The sequence below is a fragment of the Ammospiza caudacuta genome, chromosome 9 (assembly GCF_027887145.1).
Source record: "Ammospiza caudacuta isolate bAmmCau1 chromosome 9, bAmmCau1.pri, whole genome shotgun sequence".
NCBI classification, from domain to species: Eukaryota; Metazoa; Chordata; class Aves; order Passeriformes; family Passerellidae; genus Ammospiza; species Ammospiza caudacuta.
This window is the reverse complement of record NC_080601.1, coordinates 792,734-813,531: the sequence shown is the minus strand read 5'-3', so window position 1 is coordinate 813,531 and position 20,798 is coordinate 792,734. Positions and strand designations below refer to the sequence as shown.

Here is a 20,798-nt window from a genome sequence, read left to right as displayed (position 1 = left end):
CCTGCATCCTGTCGTCAGCCAGGGCTGCAAATTCCCTCTGTCCTCAGAGGAAAACTTCACCGGAGTTTTTGCCATGATCCGTTTTGCCTTTGCAGTATTCATTCTCTAAAAGCAACAGGGTGGGGTCTGCTCCTGCAGATCTGCCAGCACCAGGCAATTCCAGGAGCCCAGCCTGTGAGCAGTAAGGAAAACAGTGAGGCTGCAGAATGGATGTTAGAGAGGAAAATCCTGCTGCTAGCTCTGAGCACATCGGCAGGAGTGCTTTGCCCAAGGCTTAGCTGGGCATGGGCCTGAGTGAGTGCGCTCCTCTGTGAGGAGACTGAGCAAGCATTGTGTTGCTGGGGTGCAGGCTGGTGTTTAAAAGAACTGAAAAATAGTTCCAGTCGACAGCTAAAAATATAGAATGACAACTGAGGAAAATGACACCTGATCTCCCACTTACTGTCCGTTTAGCTCTGTGGGGGTCCTTTTGTGCTGAACACATTAATGAGGTTATAATGATGTGGTGATAACACTTGGTGTGTTTAGGGATCTGCAAGCATGGGCACTTGCCTAAACCAAGCCTGCTGTGCCCAGGACAGCAGAGTGAGGGTGATGCAAACGGGACTCGGGGTGAGTGAGCTCCCTGCAGCCGCTCCCTGTGCTGGGGCAGGGCTCCTGCTCTGCCATCTCTCCTACCAGCACTCTGTTCCAGAACCATGCTGCACTTTAGTGCCCTAAATTGCCCTAAATTTGGAGCATGGACTGGGCTGGCAGAGAGTAGCTGAGGTGGGAATAGAGAGCCAAAGTGAGATGGGCAAAGCCCCCTTTGCCTTCCCATGGTGCACCCATGCTGGGGGTGGTATAAGATGCAGTGGGAGGGAAGTCTTTGAAGGTGGAATGGGAGGGCAAGGCAAGAGGAAATCTAGAAATACATTCCAGTGTCCTCCCAGCATCTTCATTAGATCCAAATTACCTTCCATATTTAAAAGCTATGAGACCATTTACAGTTGAACGGCACTGAGTATGGAGGATAAGGAAGCTTAGGAAAGAACCCGCATTCCCTTGCAAGGGCCACAGGATGAATGAAGATCCCCTTTGAAAGTGGGGAGAAGCAAGGGCACCCCTCCTGCCTGGCCCTGCAGGCTTCCCAGCGTGGGCTGAGGGTTGGGCAGTGAGGCACAGCAAAGGAAAGGGCTGTTGCTCCACACATGACCCAGCTTCTCGTGAGCCTGGCCCACGCGCTGGAAATTTTCTTTTAAATAGAGCTGATGGCAGAAAGGATGAAATTTGCAGCTTATTACTTTCATTTATCATTCTAAATAAAGCAAACATCCCTGTATCTGCATGTTTCACTGAAGGCAGCCAGGATAAACAGCGCATTTGGTAGGAACGCAGGGGACAGATTTCGTGCATTTTCCTCCAGTGTGTAAGGCTGGAGAGAGGATAAATGCAGCAGAGACCCGACTGCACACCCACTGACTTTTGACTGAGAAACAGCCATGTTTGGGTTCTAGCTTCCCATGGACCCACCAATGGAAGTCTTTCAGATTTGAATGGGATCACTAGCAGTAGGCTCTCATGTTTTATCTGGGGAGGTGAGCCTAGAGAGTGAACAGCTTGGCACGGGTGCCACAGTGCCCTAGGAGCCGGATTCATCAATTCTAGATCAGCAGTCTGGTATTCAAACGTGCTGCTTCCAGCCCACTGTCTCCTCCGTGCCGCCTGGTGCCACGTGCAGCCCCAGATGACATTGCTGAGGCATGAGCCACAGGCACCGAGGGGCACTGAGGGCCTGGGGAGGAGCTGGCTCCAGCAGCTCCCTCTCACAGAGCTCAGAGTGGCAGGTGGCTCAGCAGGCACTGCCTTGTTAAATCCCAGAAAAACAGGCTCTGCCTGGTGTCCATGGGCTGCCTTGGCTGGCCTCCAGGAATGCCATGATGATCGTGTTATTTTCTTTGGGGTTTGTGGCATTTCTACTTTTGGTCCTCGGCAAAACAGAGGGATTGTTGTCCAACAAATATAGGATGGGGGAAAAGCTGGCTGAGGTGGCTCTGCCTGGAAGTGCCAGTGTCGTCACAGGAGGCTTTGCTTCACATGTGACTGTCAAGTGCTTTGGAAAGCCTCCTCAGAGACTCAAGAGATGTTGGTCTTTGACACATAAATTTTACTTGGCTGGCTCAATGAAGAAAAAGGTCTCTTTGGGCTGCTCTGTCATCACTAGATCTCTCTAGAAGGGAGCTCTGAGCTGGTCACCTCAGATGTCTTTGCAAACCTTTGGGTGCTGGCTCCTGCTTCCCAGGCCGCCCAGTGTCCTCAGCAGGGCTCTCATCACTCTTGGAAACCTCTCCTGTCAGAAACCTGGCACTTGCTTCTGTCTCCTCTGCTTCAGTCAGGCTGGCCTGCCTGGGCCCTTGGGGTGGTGGTGTGAAGGGTTTGCTGTGCCTGCTGTAACTCTTGTTTTACAAACTGCAGGGTGAACAAGGACAGGCAGGGATCCAAGGGCCCCCGGGGCCCCCTGGCCCACCAGGGCCCCCTGGACCAGCTGGACCTGAAGGAATCCCAGGACGTCCTGGGCCAGTTGGACCCCCTGTAAGTCCTTAGCAAAACTGGAATGCTTGTGCTTCCCCATCCCCTAGGGCACAGGCTGCTTCCTCTGGCCTGTGTTGCTGCTGGTGAAGCTGAGATAGCCAGGACAGGGGGCTTGCAGAGAATGTGGATGTGGGGACAGGAAGAGGTTCCGGGGAAGGAGAGGGAAGGCAGAGATGGGACCTGGGCACTGCTGCTATCTGAACACACAGGGGGTGACACCAGACTCATTTCCTCCTCCTCCTCAGCCCTGCAGATGGCCCCGGGGAGGAAGTAACAGTGGGGTGTAATTGTCTGCTCCCTGCCACCCCTTTGAAGTCCTGTCCCTGTCCTAGCAAGCAGCTGAGGAGGGTGGGAGCAGAACCACCCTTATGAAACAAAACCACTGCTGAATGGCAGGGGACAGAAAGTGCTGCTAATGTGCCTCTCTCTTGCCACAGGGCAGAGCAGGAGAACCTGGGAAGCCTGGCAGAGATGGAAAGGTGGGTACCAGAGTCCAGCTCTGTTCCTGGGAGCTGCAGGGGCCAACGTGCCACACTGGCTCTGCAGCCACTGGGAATTAAAGGAGCTTCCATCTCCAGCAGTTTTCACAAGGCCTGCTAGCAGGAAAAGCAAGTCTCATCCCTGGAGGCAAATGCACCTCTCCACACACAATACAGGGGTCAGCACCCTCATTTCTTTCTGAGAGATCCTCATCTCTCTCTGAGGAGCCAAGGACAGGATGGCTAAACACCTGAATTGCCAAAGCAGGTGGCAGAGGCATCAGAGCATATCTAGAGCAGTTTTCCTTCCCTGCCTGCTTACAGGCAGCTCCTGCAAAGACAGTTTGTTTATTTATATTTACACACACGTATGTCTGGTATGCTTCATGGTTCATATCAGGTAAATTGTTTGGGTATTTCTCATTTAGAGACACAAGTGGTTTGTTTGTTAATACATTCTCTCTGTTTAGCTTGCCAGAGGAAGCTGCAAATGCTTGATTTACTCCAGAGCTGCAGTGGCTGGGAACAAGTTCCCCAAGCAAGCCAGAGAAACAGAAAATATTCTGGAGCATAATGCATAAGGCAAAGCAGCTTTTTAGTCTTCAAACTGAGCAAGAACAAACCTGGGGGGATGGAGCACTGTGGGCATAAGTTTATTTGATACCTACATGAAGATACCTACATGAAGAATAGACTGGGGCTGTTTGAGCTCAGCAGTGCAAATCTCTAAGGGGTGTTTGGAATCGAAACAGCCAGCACCTCCCATCACCCTGCTGTCCATGTAATGTCACACTTTCCAACCCCAGTGTCTGTTTTGATTTTATCCACAGGGCTTACCTGGGCCTCCTGGACCAAAGGTGAGACATCTCACCTCACTTAGAGGTGCAGAAAGATGATGAACAGAGATGGGCTCTCCTGACAGGACAGATCCATTTGATGGATGGAGGAGGGGTAAAAGAGGTTACATCAAAGGGCTGAGAGGATTTCTGACCCAGCTCAGCAGTGCCTCTGGGGCCCAGCCCCTGTGCTGACTCAGGGGTTTTGTGCAGGCGACACGTCTGAGCTGCCTCTCTGCTGAGCCAGGCACGCCTCATCAGCCCAGCTTGCAAAACTGTTTGCCACACACAGCTTTATTGGCTTCTTCCATTCTCAAAGCATTTCCCAGTGCTTCAGGAATGGATTTTGCAATGCTATTGTTAACTCTGCCACGCTTTCCCATTTATTCACTTGCCAAAGTGCAAGGGAGGGGGTGGCTGTTGTTGTTTTTCAGCTGCAGCCACCCAACATAATTTGTTTTTATCTGAGATATGTGGCCAGGGTGAGGAGATAGGAGCCATGGAGTTGGGGCACAGAGCTGACACGTGTTAGCTGTGTGCCAGGCCTTTCCTGCCAGGGCTCAGCCCAGTGCAGCAATGCTGACCTGTGGGTCTGAAGGGACAGGAGCTCACTGGAATCACTGTGAGCAAAAGGCAGATTTCCCCTGTGGAAGGCTCTCCCATCCAAACAATACCCCAGGGAAAAGAGCAGAGATTTGTCCCTCTCAGGCCAAGCCTCCATTCCTTTTTTGCCTTTTGCAGGGAGATGCTGGCATTCAGGGATACCCTGGCAGAAAGGTAAGGAGGGCAGCTCCAGTGTTGTTAAATGAATTAAGTGCACTGATGCTTTCTGGAATCGTGGCTGAAAATCTGTGGACCATGCTGGAGCCTCCTGTGGAGCTCTGCTCCTGCTGGGTTTGCATCAGTCCCACAGGTTCCCTGCTGGCACCTGTGTAAAGAGAGCCTGGGCGCAGAGATTTTTGTCTTTAACTCTCCACAAACTATGGAACAAATATCTCCCTGTGTGTGTTTGTGTGTGTGTGTGTGCCTCTGTACACCCACTTCCAGGCTGGAATGCCTTTCTTATGCATCCAAGCCCATATGGGAGGCTGAAAAGGGCCAAATCCCTGGCTGTTGCTCTCTGGGATACAGAAAAGAGTCAGTCCTGCTCTGGGTTAAAAGGCAGAAACTGGCAATGCCCAAGTGCCTTCAGCAGCAGCTGATTAACAGCAGGGCTGTGAGCCCAGAGGGTGTAATGAAGAGACAGGAAGAGAAGGACACAAGGGGAGATCAAACAGGAGAGAGGGAGTGGAGAGATCCTGCTAAAGAGATGTCAGCTGGAGAAGGGGAAGGTGAATGTTCGCAGCAGGAAGGAGCCCTGTGTCCCCTGTTATCTCCACGTTGCTTTATGGGTGCTCTGCAAGCAGAATGGCAAGGGCTGAGAGCTTTTTAATTAGCTCTGTATAAACTGAGAAGTTTTTCTTATGTCAGGAAGTGGAAATTACAGCCCCTGCAGACCGCAGCCCACTCCTGCAGACAGACACAATTTATTGCCCCTTTTCCCAGTGAGCCCAAGGTTTTCCATCAGGAGCCCTGTGTGCACAGGGAGGGTGGCAATGGGCAGTGATCTCCCAGCAGCTCCTCTCACATGAAACACCTCCTCTGACTCCATCCCTGCCGAGCCAGGGTGAGCCCAAGGCTTTCCTGGGAAAGCTGGAAGGAATGGATCAATGTAGGGCACCAGATCCTAACGGGAAGGGAAAAGAAGGTGAAATGTTGAGGAAAGTCGTTAATTCAGATTTGGTGCTCCCTTCACTCCATGCATTTCATGCACTGAATATCTGCTCTTCTCCCAGAGACCCAGGGGTGGGTTGGTGTGTGTGGGACACCTCAGTGTGGGACGTGCCTCTCACACCTCTGCTGGCCATTCTGCAACCCACAGCTCCTTTCCTTGCTGCTGTGTTTGCTGCTTCCACTGCTCTCTTTGTTCTCTCCCTCAGGGTGAGGTGGGTGAGGCAGGCCTGCCCGGTGCCCGTGGCCTCCCTGGAGCCTCTGGCCCCAAGGTAACCCTTGAACTCGAGTCAGAGGGGCAGAGAAGGGGCACAAGCCTGTCCTAAAGGGATATCAAAGGCCAGGGGCTGGAGACAGCTCTCTAGAGCCTGGGGTGAACCATGGCAGGAACATTTGCAGGAACAGTTGCTCCTGTGTGAAGAATCTGGGCCGTTGTTGGCCAAGGTGATTCCATGCTGTCCTGAACCAGGAATTACACAATCCCCCATTAAGGAATAAAACCGACCCAGCCTTCAGAGGCTTTGCACCAGGGCTGTGAAAATGAGGGTGCTCTGGACCATGAGATGTTTCAATGGTTTCTGCACCCTTATCATGTAAAAGAAGAGTGTAGGTATGGGTAACCTCCAGCCTGCCCTCCAAGGACCTAAACTGCCTTTGCAGTCCCTGGGAGGGGAGGGAGGGCTGCAGCCAGTGCTGGACTGGTCCCATGCTGCTGTGAGGGGACCTGGAGTGCTGGGGCTGCATTTATCACACCCCTCTTCTGGCTGCTTTATCTCTTGCTGCTACTGCTTGCTTGGTTGCCCTTTGTGCTCACTGTCCCTCTCTGTTTCCCCCCTTTCTCTCTCCTTTTCTCGGCAGGGTGAAAAAGGGGATGCTGGCATCAAGGTAGGCATGACAAATACATTTTCCTAACTCACAGCAGATCACCTGGGAGATGCTGCTGCTTGGGCTGGTGGGTTGTGAGGGGAGCTGGGTGCAAGGCAGCTCTGTGTGGTGTTTGATGGGGTCCACATCTGTGCTCTGATGAGCCACAGACAGGCACTCCCAGCTCAGGCTGCCTTCATCCCTTCAGTGGAATTCCATTCTTACCAAAGGCATTTCTCTGGCTATGAAGCTTGCTGGTGATTTGTTACATCTCCCTATTTGATGGGCTAGGTTGGGGTTTCCTCATAAAATCTGGTTAGCTGACGCATCAAATCCACTCCTACTCCACCATTCGGGCTGAGGTTTGGCACCAGCTCTTCTGTCTGTTTCTGGACACTTTTACAGGCTCATATGGTCTCTGCCCAGATGTTATCTATTTGACTGAAATTTACTGTACCCATATATTTCAAGTATATTACTCAATGTAGGCTGTGCTTAAAGCATTACAACATTGGCGAGTGTTCATGGCAGTCAGAGCACACTGTGTCATGCCATACATCTTAGACATCCTGAGGAAAGACTGGTCCTGTAATATTTGGGAAGGCATTAACTGTGACACGTTCATTTCAAGTATTTAGTGTGTGGCATGCAGCTCATTTATCCTGCAGCACATACACTTTCTAGATCTTTTCCATCTGGGTGGATTGCTGTTTGAAGAGAGAAAAGGCCCCTTCAGAGCTTACCAAGGATGCATTACTTGGAGTTTAAAGAAATGTTCTTTGGGAATGCAGCCTCTGGGTTCATAGCTGGATAGAGCAGCAGGGATTGTCTTCCTGCAAGAAAACACCTTCTCAGGAATACTGCAGTGCATGTAGTTCCCTGTGTCCATCTCTGTAAGAGTGCTGGGGGTAGGATGGTCAGGATGGATGGAGAGCAGAGATCTCTGCAGCCAGGTCAGGAACTTGTGGTTTATTGCACAGGGCCTGGGTGCAGGGCCCTGCTGGGATTTGGGGTTTATTGCAAAGGGCCTGGGTGCAGGGCCCTGCTGGAATTTGGGGTTTATTGCACAGGGCCTGGGTGCAGGGCCCTGCTGGGATTTGGGGTTTATTGCACAGGGCCTGGGTGCAGGGCCCTGCTGGGATTTGGGGTTTATTGCACAGGGCCTGGGTGCAGGGCCCTGCTGGGAGCTGCCACAGCTGGAGCAGGACTGAGAGAAGAGAGGGGCAGAGAGAAAAGCATAAGAGAGTAAAAAGGGTAAGAGAGTAAAAGGCAAGAGCTAGGAGAGTGAAGTTCCTGTAACAATACCATAAATCTTCTCCTGTGTTGAATATTCTGATTCTCACTAACCAATCTAGTACAAGATACAAATCCTACAGCATTTCCATACAGCCTATAAGAATCACTACATTACCATCCTGTGTTACATTTTAAACCCTAAAAACTCCTCTTTGGGCCCCTTCTGCCAAGCTGTAGGGTCTGCTCTGAGCCTTGGGCCTGTCTGCAAGCAGAGGGTGTTGTTCCATCAAAAGGGGATCACCTTCAGCCGGCCACACCATTGTTTCCCCATTGTTCAGTAACTGAGGTATCTCAAAGCTTGCCTTCATTTCAATCTCGCTTACAGTTTCCGTATTCTCAAAATCTTTTGCCAGGCAATCATGTTTGTAAGGCTTTCTTGTTCCATCTTCCCCAACACATCTCCCCATGAGTGTAATTCCATCAAGCACAGAGGCATTGCTCCTGTTTGTGCCAGTGTGAATGAAGGTGGAATTGCACCCAGAACTGATTATTTTGAGGGCTTGGAGCTTGCTGCTCTCGCAACAGCAGGTCTCCCATTAAACTGAACTGAAGGAATGAACTCAGAGTGTTGCCTGAGAGGGAGAAAAGGCTGAAAGGAGAAGCTGTGTTTTGTCCTTGCTGAAACTCCCATGTTTCACTGCTGGCATGGAGCACCTGCTTTGCTCATGGCCTCGTACCATCACTGGCCAGCTCTTCATGTGGGTTCTGGCAAAGGGGAAGGCTCCAGTCATGTCTCAGGGTCATGCAGAGGGTGAGAGCCTTCCCTGACTTGGGGCCACCTTGCACACACAGTCTTGCTATTGGCCCTTTATTTATGTCCTGCACACCCCCTTCAGGAAGAGCAGAGGTGAAACCCACTGTGCTTTTTGGGATTACTAAATCTCCAAAAGGGCACCTCTGCAGCCCCAGAGCAGCAGCTTCTTTCACACACAGACTATCATTTGTTACTGTCAAGGTCACTTTTCTCCTGACTTCCTTTCTTTTTGCTCAGAGGAGTTGAAAGGGAGGTGCAGACACGTTCTTAAATCAGCAGCCAGACCTCACTCAGCTCCTGAGCATCCAACAGCAGCACGTGCATTTGTTGTCTTTGGAAATTGCTTCTTTCTGTTGTCCTCCCACCTAGGAGGATTAATTGGGACTTTGGAAGACATTTAAGTCTTCCAACTTTGGATCCACTTACCTAGGCTAGATTTTACTTTCCCTTTGCCTTGAGGAGCCCTGGACAAACACCATGATTCCTAGGTTAGCTGTAGTGGCCAATTTTGCATGGAATATCACTGCTTTGGCTGGCAGTGAAGAACATCTCCGGCCTGAAGAAGTTTCCTGGTGTCACACAGAGCCCTTGTTCATTCAACCCCCTCTGAGCTCCCTCTCACCAGGGGCCTTGGCTTGTGCAGGGTGAAGGAATCAAACAGCTCCTCAGGCAGGCAGTTCTTCCAGGAGAGTCTCTGGGAAGGGGAATTGACTGTCACAGGCTGGGCTGCCCTGTGGGGATGGTCCCTGCAAGCAGGCTGGGTGTCTCCCAGCAGAAAACATCAGTCTGCCCTGCTGGGTCTCACTGAAAAAAGGCAGGGAGCATGGTTGGGGAGGAGAGAGACCAATCCACATTCTCCAGTACAAAGTACGCCTAATTATTGCTTTACTTTCCTTACTGCCGAAAATAGGGCAGTGTAGGGCGGGAGGTGCCCGCACTAGGTCATGGATATTGTGATATTGGAAAGTGTTTTACAAAATGTAGTTCACAGGATGCTGTGATTACAAAAAGCTGTTTTTTAAAAAAGTAGATCTAGATATATATAGATATATATATCCCTGCTAAATAGCCCTTCCGAGCAAGAAATAAACACCCAGAAGAAAATTACAGGAGCAGTATGCACATTGCCTGAAGATGGTTTGTTTTCCAGTTATCAGCAGGCAAAATTCAGGCTAACAGCACAAGGGTTCTCTGTCTCTCCCAACAGGTTTGTTCATGCCAGAGTCACTGCAGGCTGGGATGTGGGAGCAGGGTTGGAGGCTGTGGCACTCCAGTGGGGTCAGTCCTGCTGTAAGGGTTGAGAGGGATTGAGGGAAATGGCCCCAGCTGGGGCAGTCAGTGGGTGAGGCAGTGCCTCACCTCGCTCAGGAGGGCTTGTCATCACCTGTGCCCTGGGAGGACTCATCTGCTGTCTCTTGCTGTCTTTCTCTGTGTGTCTTGCTCTGCTTCCAGGGGGAGAGAGGCATGCCAGGGCTGCCAGGAAGACATGGCTCTAAGGTACCTTGTGCCCAGAGGAGTGATGCTTGTCTGCCTGACCTCACCCCTAGCACCCCTGACGCTCAGGCATTGTGTGTGTGTGTGTCTGTGAGCCAGTGACTGTCCTCAGCTGAATTATTCATGCTTCTAAGTTGCAAAACGCAGGGCCTAATTCGTGAAGGCAGAGGTGGGGGAAGATGTGTTTACAGAGCAGATGGCATGCCCAGTCTGGTGCTGACTTGCAACATCAGGTTTAATGCTTTACCCGGTGAGAGCAGCCAGTTGTGGTGTTTGTAGGGAATTGGCATTTTGGGAATTGTGCCAGGGGAGCACTGCAGGTGTGTGCCAGCCCAGCTGGCATGAGCAGGGCTGCCCAGCAGTGAATCAGGGTCAGTGTGTGACAGCCCTGCATGTCTGTGCATTGCAGTTTGAGGGTAAATGCTAGAAAATAACATGGTCTGCAGTCACTGCTGTTTGAAGGCTGAGAAATGAGGGACAGGCATCCCAAGGCTCTGCAAAGGCCTAACCAAAGGCACTCACTGCACGTTATCCCTTTCATGGCTCCAGCCTGTATTGGCTAAAACCTACTGACCCTGAGACAGTCTGGAATGCTTTTACCCCATTTATTGCATAGAATCCCTGATCTCCATCTTCTGTCCTTGTGTTTTTTAGCTTTTGTCCCCGATTTCTGTTTCAGAAAGCTGAGAGGTATGATCCTGCTGCTCTCTGGCTCCCCACTCCTCCTTGTTTGAACTTTTCCAAGCTTTTTTCACTTTGAACTTGGCTCCCAGTGCTCTGCACTGCCTCATGTGCTACAGCCCACCCCCTCACATTTCCCAGTCTCTAACACCACTTCTCTCCCTCCCCCCTCCTTAGTTACCCCTCATGTTTACCTTTTTAACTGGACCTGTTCTAACCAGGACCTGACTAATGCTAACACAGGGGATACAGAGATTTCCGAGAGGACGGTTGGCAGGGACAGCCTGCTCTTTGCATCAGTGCTGTTGAGGGCAGTGTGACAGTCCCTGTGGGAGCAGCTGCCTCCTGAGACCCCTGTCTGGATGGCAGGGCAGGGACACTCCACAGTCCCTTGGTGGTGGCTTGCTGTGCGCTGCAGAGTGACACAATGACACCTGAATTGCAGTGATGCAAGTCTGGTTTTTCCCCTAAGGTGTCTGGCTTCAGAGCTCTCCTGGAAACACTTTACTGCAGGGTTTTTCCTCTGTGAGGGGGAATAGCCAGGCCAAGGCTCTGGGGTATGAGCCAGCCTTTCTCAGGATGCTTGAGCTGAGGTGTCTGGGCTCGAGCCTTGAGGAGGGGGTTTGCTCCTTGGTCTGTCTTTGCGTTCCTCAGTTATTTGACACTGTTCTGCTTGCTGGCCTTTGCTTCACTTGCAGGACTAAACCCAGGGCAGGTGGGGGTGGAGATGTGTTGGTCTGGGTTGTGCTCGCGGTGCCTGCCCTTGGAGGAGCTGTCAGAACCCAGAGGCCCTGCCGTGGGTGAGCAGCTGCTCAGGGAGCGAGGGCGTGTGCTGTGTGGGGTCACAGCATCGCTTCTGAGCTGTGCCAAGGAGAAGATGTGCAGTTTTGCGTTTTTACTTTCACCTGACTGATATGTTTTGCTTTAAAAAAACCTGTGTCCGACTGATTTCAAACGAGGTGTCGCTGTGTCTGTCTGCTCTCTCTGCCAGGGCGCTCCGGGGCTGGCGGCCGCCGGGATGAAGGTCAGTTCTGGGCTGCAGTGCCTCGGTCGGGCACGGGCTGGGCTGGGAGAGCGCTGGAAAATGGTCGGAGAGCTCCCACTGATGGGCGATGTCAGAACTGCCTCCCTGGGCACAGGCGCCAGACCTGTGTGCAGCCTCCCGCGGGGCCGGTGAGCTCGGATCAGCGCAGCCTGCCCCGGCTGCCCCGCAGCCTCGCTCCTCTGCTGTGCACACAGAGCAGGGCGTGCCCGTTCCTCGCTGCCAGCACACGGGTCTCCTCTTGCTCTGCTCTGTGGCATCTGCTAAACACCTGCTGGGTGGTTACGCCAGCCTATGGAACCTGTGAGTCTGAGGTTTGGTGGTTTCTTGTGGCAGCCTGGGAGCTGGCTAATGAAGATAAAAGAGGTTCCAGGCACAAAAATTGGCAATTGAAGCACCCTTGTGCCCTTACTTACCAGCTCAAGGCCCCCAGAGATGGATGTTCTTTTCCCCACTCCGGTAGCTCCAGGAGGATTTGTACTCTCTCCTGCTGGTTTGTGACTCTGTTTTCTTGTCTCTTTCTCACCAGGGCGAGCCTGGGACTCCAGGAGAAAAGGTACTCTCAGGGGGTTTTGCTCTGAGCCTGCACTTCGGGTTGGTTTGCGTGTTTTCCCCTCCCTGAGCAGCTGAGGGGGCTGAGGAATGTCTGTGTACATCCCAGTGCCCAAATCCAGGCCCTGATGGCACCTGCCACTCTGAGCAAATTGGGAGTAGGATACAGTGATACCCAGTGAGAGAGGGACCATGCTGCAAGTATTTACATCCTCCTGCTCATGTCTGTGTGTCACTCTAGGACATGAAATAACACAAAATGAACACACTGCTGTTCTCAAGGGGAAAAAGGAGGACTTTATTTTTTGACTTTATCATTTATAGATTTCTAAAAGTGACAGTAGATTTGGAGAGTGACAGTCCCACCTCTCCAATGACACTGGACAAACCAACAGTCCAACAAGTATTTCTTCTTTTGTAAAAGAATGCAAACCATAAGTTATTTACAGAAAGTGTGTGAGAAATGTAAGAATGTAAACATCAGAAGGCTTAGAAAATCTTAAAAAAATCAGAGCAACATCTGTGTCAATGGGAATACCTTCCAGCTGCCTTCCTCCTTTCCTCTCCACAAGAGACACAGAGCACTCTTTGCTTAGGAAGCAGGTTCCCTCTGCCCCTTCCCTTGTCCCCCTTGTGTGCCCCAGAGCCTTCCCATGTCCCTGCAGAGGGCTGTCCCCTCCTGTGTCAGTGTGGAGTGACCTGCTGTGAGTTCCCAGGGCAGCATGGGGCACTACTGCCCTGTCACTGTCACATTTGCTGAAAAATCCCTTTCCCAGGATTCTTCTCCTGGGAAGCTGAGAAGCCTCAGAGAGGAATGAAAACAAGAATTATCTGATTGCTGCTCCTGTGTTTGCTGCTTTGGAATGTGGCTTGGACATTGTTTACCAACAGGTGGTGGTTTGATTGGTTCCATGTGAATTGTTTTGGCTTAATGACCAATCACTGTCAGGCTGTGTCAGGAGGAAGAGAGAGTCACGAGTTTTCTTTATCATTCTTTGTAGCCTTCTGTCTGTATCCCTTCTCTATTCTTTAGTATAGTGTTCTTTAATATAGTGTAGTAACATAACATAATATCTTAGCCTTCTAGGAACATGGAGTCACATTCACTCATCTCTCCCCTCCTCGGGGTTGCCTAAAAATTCAGCACTGCCCCATCCCAGAGCAGCTGCCTCCTCCTGTTGTGTGGGGCCGGCTGGGTTATGTTACAGCGTGTGACAGCCGTGTAACACAACGTTCTCTGTCTCTTTTCTTGCCCCCAAGGGAGATTCTGGAGTGCCAGGCAGGATGGGCCCCCCAGGTGTGCCAGGGAAGAGGGGGCAGCGGGTAGGACACTGCGTGTTTGGGCTGTGCTCCTGCACGGGGGTGCTTGCAGGGGCTTGTGCGTGCTGTGCTGGCTCTGCCCCCCTGCTGAAGGGTGTGTTTGTGTGCTCCTGTGTGCCCTGACGTCCCAGGGCAGCATGAGATGCCTGGGGTGCAGCCTTGTCCCGGGAACGATTGAGGACAGGGCCCCTTCTCCTGACTCCAGAAATAACAGCCTGAACAGGGATCCAGTAACCTGACCTCCTTCCCCAAGAAATCCACTGAAACAGCCTGAACAGGGATCCAGTAACCTGACCTCCTTCCCCAAGAAAGGCACTGAAACAGCCTGAACAGGGATCCAGTAACCTGACCTCCTTCCCCAAGAGATCCACTGAAACAGCCTGAACAGGGATCCAGTAACCTGACCTCCTTCCCCAAGAAATCCACTGAAACAGCCTGAACAGGGATCCAGTAACCTGACCTCCTTCCCCAAGAAAGGCACTGAAACAGCCTGAACAGGGATCCAGTAACCTGACCTCCTTCCTCATAAAGGCACTGAAACAGCCTGAACAGGGATCCAGTAACCTGACCTCCTTCCCCAAGAAAGGCACTGAAACAGCCTGAACAGGGATCCAGTAACCTGACCTCCTTCCCCAAGAAATCCACTGAAACAGCCTGGACAGGGATCCAGTAACCTGACCTCCTTCCCCCAAGAAAGGCACTGAAACAGCCTGGACAGGGATCCAGTAACCTGACCTCCTTCCTCAAGAAATCCACTGAAACAGCCTGACAGGGATCCAGTAACCTGACCTCCTTCCCCAAGAAAGGCACTGAAACAGCCTGGACAGGGATCCAGTAACCTGACCTCCTTCCTCAAGAAATCCACTGAAACAGCCTGAACAGGGATCCAGTAACCTGACCTCCTTCCTCATAAAGGCACTGAAACAGCCTGAACAGGGATCCAGTAACCTGACCTCCTTCCTCATAAAGGCACTGAAACAGCCTGAACAGGGATCCAGTAACCTGACCTCCTTCCTCAAGAAAGGCACTGAAACAGCCTGAACAGGGATCCAGTAACCTGACCTCCTTCCTCAAGAAAGGCACTGAAACAGCCTGAACAGGGATCCAGTAACCTGGCCTCCTTCCTCATAAAGCCACTGAAACAGCCTGAACAGGGATCCAGTAACCTGACCTCCTTCCTCAAGAAAGCCACTGCTTTGCACCCTAGTTCTGGCAGCACAGGATGTTTTCAGGAGTTCTTATGGACATGTGAATTCAAAACAGACCTTGAATGAAAAGTGGGCTACCAAGGCAGAATCAGGGAGTCACAGAGCCCTGGGACAGGATTAAGAATTATATTTTTACAAAAAGCTTCAATGCCAAACCTTTTCCGTGGGTATGAGGTCTTGAAAATGTTTTGCCTCTTTCCAGGGAGAGGAGCATTAATTTAGCAATGTGCATGCTCTGGAGGGGAAAGCAGGCTGGGTGAGGGGGGGCTTACAGGTGGCTGGAAGGCAAATTACCTTGGAGAAAGGGGTCACTGCACTCTAGAATTGCCTGACAAAAATATTGCTCCTGGTAGATTATTTTCCAGGGAGGCACCAGTGCATGTCTGTTCCTGGAGCATTGGTGCAAGTCCCCTGCATGTCAGATGAGTGCCCTCGAGCTCTGATGAGCAGCACAGTCTCTGCAGGCCACAGCATGGCCACCTGTGGGGGCAGAGAGGGTTTCATTTGTTCTGTAGACTCTGTACAAGTTTTGAGTCTTGGAGCTGTGGCATAGGGGCTAAGAACACACCTTTCCCTGGGCATGCATTGAAGCATCTCTTCAGGGTAACAGAAACCTCCAGTGTCTCTCTCTGTCCTGGCAGAATGCAGGCTCCCAGACAGGACAGTGTGCCTGGAAGCCGCGGGGTTAGCAGCTGGGTGGAATGGTCTGAGGAGAACTTAACTCCAACATACTGACCAGTAACTGAGCTCCAGTATGGAAAATACGGCCCAGGTGTGAGCAAAGCCACTTCACCAAGGGAATGCTGGATGCTCTCCATTGCTCTGTGTCCCTGGCATCCTCCCTGGTGCCTCACACAGCTCAGCCTGCAGCTCTGCAGGCATCACCTCGCGCCATCAGCTGCTGCCTTTGCCGTTCTGCCCCCCCTGTCCTCACTGCTTCCATGGCCAGTGTGTGTCCCAGAGCTTGGCTGCCAGCTGGGGTGCTGCACTGCTGGGGCTTGGAGCAGGGGAACAGGAGCAGGGCATGGAGAAAGCCCTGCACTCCAGCTAAATTCACCCCGGGCAACAGCTTCGGTGGGCAAATGGATCAGGGAGAGCCTCTGCAGGAGAAGGGACAGGGAAAAGTGTTCAGCAGACGAGAGGGGTGAGGAAGATGCATGGGATCCCTTTCTCATTCACCTTCTTTTGAAAAGAAATGACAGTGATGCGCAGAAATAGTCAAAAGGTTGGGCAAAAACATGTAATGTCTTGAGCTGGTCCTGCTCAAGGTCTGTGCCCAAAATAAAATCCCTGGGGAAGGGAAAGAGGGTGTGAAACCAGGAGCAGACCACCTTTCTGCTGCTCCTCCAGGATGGGGAGCCTGCAGAGTCAGCCCTGACCATGTCTGTTTTGCCAACAGGGTGAGAAGGGACGAGCTGGTGACCCTGGAATTCCTGGACTTCCTGGCCCAAAGGTTTGTCTCTGTCCTGAATTTTAGGGTTTTTTGTTTATATGTTTGGTTTTGGGTTGTTTTTTTTTTTTGGTTTTTTTTGTGTTTTTGTTTCCTTTTTTTTGGGGGGGGGTTTTGTGTGGTTTTTATTGATTTTGTTGTGGGTTTTGTTTGGTGTGTTTTGGGGGGGGGTTTGTTTGTTTGTTTGTTTTTTGGGGTTTTTTGTGTGTTTTTGGGGTTTTTTGTTTGTCTGGTTTTGGTGGGCTTTTTTGGTTTTTTTTTTGTTTGTTTGTTTTTTGGGGTTTTTTTTGTGTGGTTTTTGAGGCTTTTTGCTTGTTTGTTTTTGGTGGGTTTTTTTTTGTTGTTTGTTTGTTTTGTTTTGTGGGTTTTTTTGTTTTTTTTTTTTTTTGATGGGGCCACCCTCACCTGTTTTCCTCCCTCCCTCCTGTGCATTTCACACATTCTTAGCTGACTGTGGCAGCGTGTCCTGCACTGCTCAGCTGAATGTCAGGGTGTGAGGGAGGCTCACAAAAGGTGCCTTTTTGCAGGAATGCACAGAGGGGGAGGTTGTGGTCCTGGGAGCAGCACCACGGAATGGTGTTCCAGTAGTCCCCCTCTAAAACCATGACCCCAGATGTAAGGAGGCATTTCAGCCTCCCTCCTGCTCCAAGATCGTGGATGACGAGGAGCTGGGCTTGTGGGGAGCTGCACTGCTGTGCTCAGACAGACCCAGGGCAGGTCACATAGAGCTCAGCCCTGACCTGGTTTTTCCCCTGAGCTCTGAGATTTCCAGGTGCACATCACACCTTTCAAACCAGACTTGCACTGGGTGCTTTTCCCTTGGGAAAGGGGGCAGTGCAGTGAATGCCAGTGGCCATTTCAGGAAGGGGTGAGGGTGGAATGGCAAAGCTCTCCTGTTGCTGCCTTGTTATCTGCTCTGTGCAAAGGACATGGTGTGCAGGGCTGAGTGGCTACAGCTCCAGAGGGAGCATTCCAAAAGAACCATCATCCATCAGGTGGTTTAATCAGCTCGGTTTCATCAGCAGAACAGTGTTCAGGGGGAGGCTGGGGCATAAGGGCTGTCCACGGGAGCCTGGTGCAGCCAAAGGGATGAGTGTGGCCCTGGCTGCTGGCAGGGCTCCACAAGGACCCTCAGCAGGACCTGCTGTCCTGGTTCCTGGCCAGCTGCTGCTCTCTGGGCTGTCAGGAGCCCAGCTGGTGGATCTCATCCTGGCTGTGTCTCTCTGAGCCAGTGTTTTAGCAAATGAACTTACAGAGGTGCAGAATCTGAACTGAGACGTGTGGCTTGTTCTTCTTTGCCAACAGGGAGAGAAGGGAATTGCTGAGAATGCCTTGGTGGGAGCTAAAGGAGAACCTGGCCCTCCAGGTCTGCCTGGACCCCCTGGACCAAAGGTGAGTGGTTTTTCCTTCACAGGGTTGGGTTGTGAGGGACTGTGCCCAGCACAAGGTGTGTGGGAAGGAGCAAAGGTTGTGTTCATGTGTGCCCACCTCTGATCAGCTGCTGGAGGGATACCAGGTTCTGCAGAGTGTTCCAGTACTGTTGTTCTGTGCGCTGCAGGTGAGAGAGTTTGTGAACTGGTTTTGGAAGGAAAAATACCCTTCTTGTGCTCAAAAACCTCTGTGAGAAGCCAGTGTGAGCAGTCCCTCTGCACCGGGTGGAACAGAAGGGTGCCTGGTGGGCAGTGGTGGCAGGAGATTTGGCTGTCTGAGGAGAAGGGAGCCCAGGAGGGCTGCTTGGCTGGTGCAGCTCTGCAGCTCTCCCTCCTGGAAATGCAAAGCCAGCAGGGCACTTGCACCCTCTGAACACAACACAACCCCATGCCTCTCCTTTCTCTCCCTGTCAGGGAGAAGCTGGTGACGTTGGTCAGCCTGGTGCTGCAGGATCACAGGGAGAAAAGGTGAGGAGTGCCTCTGCACAGCCCAGCTCTGGGCTCCCAGCATCAGGAGCTGCTCATTTGTTCCTGTGTGTACCAAACTTAGCTGAGAAGGAGAATTTTAAATGAAGCTGTCCAGCCCAGACTGTTTCAGAGAACCAGTAGAGTGTGATTTCTGCAGTTCAAGAAAGTGAAGCTTTGCTAAAACTGTGACTTTCCTGTTTCAGGGGGAACGTGGCTCACCAGGAGACCAGGGACCCATGGGCCCAAGGGTAGGTGTTCCTTCACTGACAGAGCTGTGGCCCTTCAGAGGGCTCTGAGGGCAGTGGGACCTCACTGACAGCCCAGATTGGGTCTTGCTGTCACCAAGAGTACTCACAGATGGGCAGTGGCTAAGTTTGAGGTGGGCTCTTTCTCCACTCCACACCCTCAGCCATACATTAGAGGAAAACATTTTCCCAGAGCATGTCAGGGTGGCTCATCCATAGGAGGAGGTGTGTTTGGACATGCCAGTCTGGACTCAGGCCCTTGACCTGCCAGAAAAGGGCAGCAAGAGGGTGGATGCATGCACACATCTAACAGCTGGCCAGACAATCCCGTTCCTGGGTTCTGGCCTCAACTTCACCTCTTCCCACACTGCCAGCTTTGATGGTGTGACGTGGTGAGCTGAGCTGGCTGCAATTCTGTGCAGTCTCCTGCACTGCAGGGGCTTTCTTTAATAAATGAAAAACTGGGCGCGGGTGAGATGGCCCCCTCTGAGCCCCCTTTTTCAGAGGGAGCCACAGGGAAGGGCAGTGCCAGCCCCTGGCTGAAGACCTGGTGTTTTGCAGGGCCCCAAAGGAGAGCCTGGGAAGGATGAAATGATGGACTATGATGGGAACATCAGTGAAGCTCTGCAGGTGAGCTCCCTCCTGTCTTGTGAGGTGTCTGCTGGATGCTTTGCTGTTTCCCAAGGGATGCAGACAGGGAACAGAGCAGATCTGCTTCCTCAGCTGCAGCAAAGGGAAGCTCTGGTTGTGCCCCTTGATCCCAAAGCTCACTGCCTGCAGTGTTTTGGTGAATTCCTGTTCTCTGGCTGTGTTGTATTTGCAAGGACCCTCGTGGCAAGAAAGAGTGATGAATCTGACTCCATGTTCTCAGAAGGCTAATTTATTATTTTATGATACTATATTATATTAAAAAATACTGTACTATGCTAAAGAATACAGAAAAGATACAAAGTGCTAAAAATAATGAAAACCTGTGACTCTTTCCAGAGTCCCAGCACAGCTTGGCCCCAATTGGCCAAAGAGTGAAAACAACTCACACTGAAATCCAGCCAAACAATCACCTGTGGGTGAACAATCTCCAAACACATTCCACATGAGCACAACACAGGAGAAGCAAATGAGATAAAAATTGTTTTCCTTTTTCTCAAAGGCTTCTCAGCTTCCCAAGAGCAAAGGGGTTTTTCCAGAGGATGTGGATGCCACAGTGGCTGGGCTGGTGCAGTGACACTGGGGGGCAGAGAGGTGACATCAATGCCCTGGGAGTGCCCAGAGCTTGGGCTGGGTGCTGAATAAAGTCACCAAAGCTTCCTCACAAGGAATGGGAGCATGGAGTGCCTGGGCTGGCCTGGGCTCCGCTGGGAAAATGGAGAAATTGTAGAATTACAGCTCTGTGGGACTTGGAGGGAGTTTTAGTTTGGGTTGCTTTTGGGTTTTTTTTCCCTCTTCCTAATTTTGTAAGCTCCTTACTCATTTGGGCCACTGTTACATTAGTGGAGAACAAGCCAACTCCAGGAAAAAGCTTAAGTTTTGCAATGGCTGTTTTCTTTTTTAATTTTTTTTTTCACTTTTTTTTTTTTTTCCTAGGAAATACGAACTTTGGCCTTGATGGTGAGTTCCTGTCCATGCTGTGGGCTTTTACACAAGCAGCCATATGTCCATCCTAAGCAGATGGCCTGACAATTTAAGTGCAGTTGGGAGCTAAAGCTGGGGCAGCTGACAGCTGGAAGAAGAGCTCCTCTTGCCTTCTGATCCTGGCACTTGGATTCTGATCAGGGCTTTCATCTCTGCTTTAGGAGGTCATACATGCTGCTCAGAGGGAGCAGGGAAGAGCAGCTCTCAGGGCTCCCCATTGCTCATCTTCCCAGCAAAACAGGATTTTAGGAATCACTTGGAATATTCCTTAAACTTAGGAGGGGTATTTGGTTTCAAACCACAAAAATACAAATATGGAAATTTTTTTTTTTCTTTATCTAGGGACCCCCAGGACGTCCAGGTGTGGCTGGGCCTCCAGGGCCACCAGGACAGAAGGTATTGTCCCAGTTCAGCTCTTGCAGGGAAACACAGGAGTGGCCCAGGCAGAATTCCCACCCCCAGCTCTTCCCAGAGCTCCAATATTTCCTGCCCAGCACTATCAGACTGTCCTGCTGTCCTCTGCCACTCCTCCTCACACACAGTAATATCCTGAAAATCTCTTTTCCCACAATGATAACGCCTAATCTGAAAGATGAAGGATCCTTTCTCCTTGCCCTCCCCTTCAGGAAGCAGCTTGTGGGAACCAGGCTGTGGGATTGTGTTGGCTGGGGGCTGCATGACTGCACTGGGGCTGTCATCTGGCACT

General features: G+C 51.4%; 1 protein-coding gene across 4 annotated transcripts in view; it reads left to right on the top strand.

Moving 5' to 3' along the window:
* The window catches only part of COL13A1 (collagen type XIII alpha 1 chain), a 54,490-nt gene that overhangs the window by 13,946 nt on the left and 19,746 nt on the right, over positions 1–20,798 (top strand). The window contains exons 11-27 of one of the 4 annotated variants that reach the window (XM_058810127.1): positions 2,455–2,571; positions 3,009–3,050; positions 3,881–3,907; positions 4,628–4,663; positions 5,866–5,928; positions 6,515–6,541; positions 10,023–10,067; positions 11,737–11,769; positions 12,317–12,343; positions 13,600–13,662; positions 16,267–16,320; positions 17,623–17,709; positions 18,162–18,215; positions 18,419–18,463; positions 19,022–19,090; positions 20,045–20,068; positions 20,435–20,488. In XM_058810127.1, coding sequence (XP_058666110.1) covers positions 2,455–2,571; positions 3,009–3,050; positions 3,881–3,907; positions 4,628–4,663; positions 5,866–5,928; positions 6,515–6,541; positions 10,023–10,067; positions 11,737–11,769; positions 12,317–12,343; positions 13,600–13,662; positions 16,267–16,320; positions 17,623–17,709; positions 18,162–18,215; positions 18,419–18,463; positions 19,022–19,090; positions 20,045–20,068; positions 20,435–20,488 — 867 coding nt within the window. The remainder of the gene's footprint in view (positions 1–2,454; positions 2,572–3,008; positions 3,051–3,880; positions 3,908–4,627; positions 4,664–5,865; positions 5,929–6,514; positions 6,542–10,022; positions 10,068–11,736; positions 11,770–12,316; positions 12,344–13,599; positions 13,663–16,266; positions 16,321–17,622; positions 17,710–18,161; positions 18,216–18,418; positions 18,464–19,021; positions 19,091–20,044; positions 20,069–20,434; positions 20,489–20,798) is intronic. The other 3 variants (XM_058810128.1, XM_058810129.1, XM_058810131.1) reach the window with 3 other exon arrangements.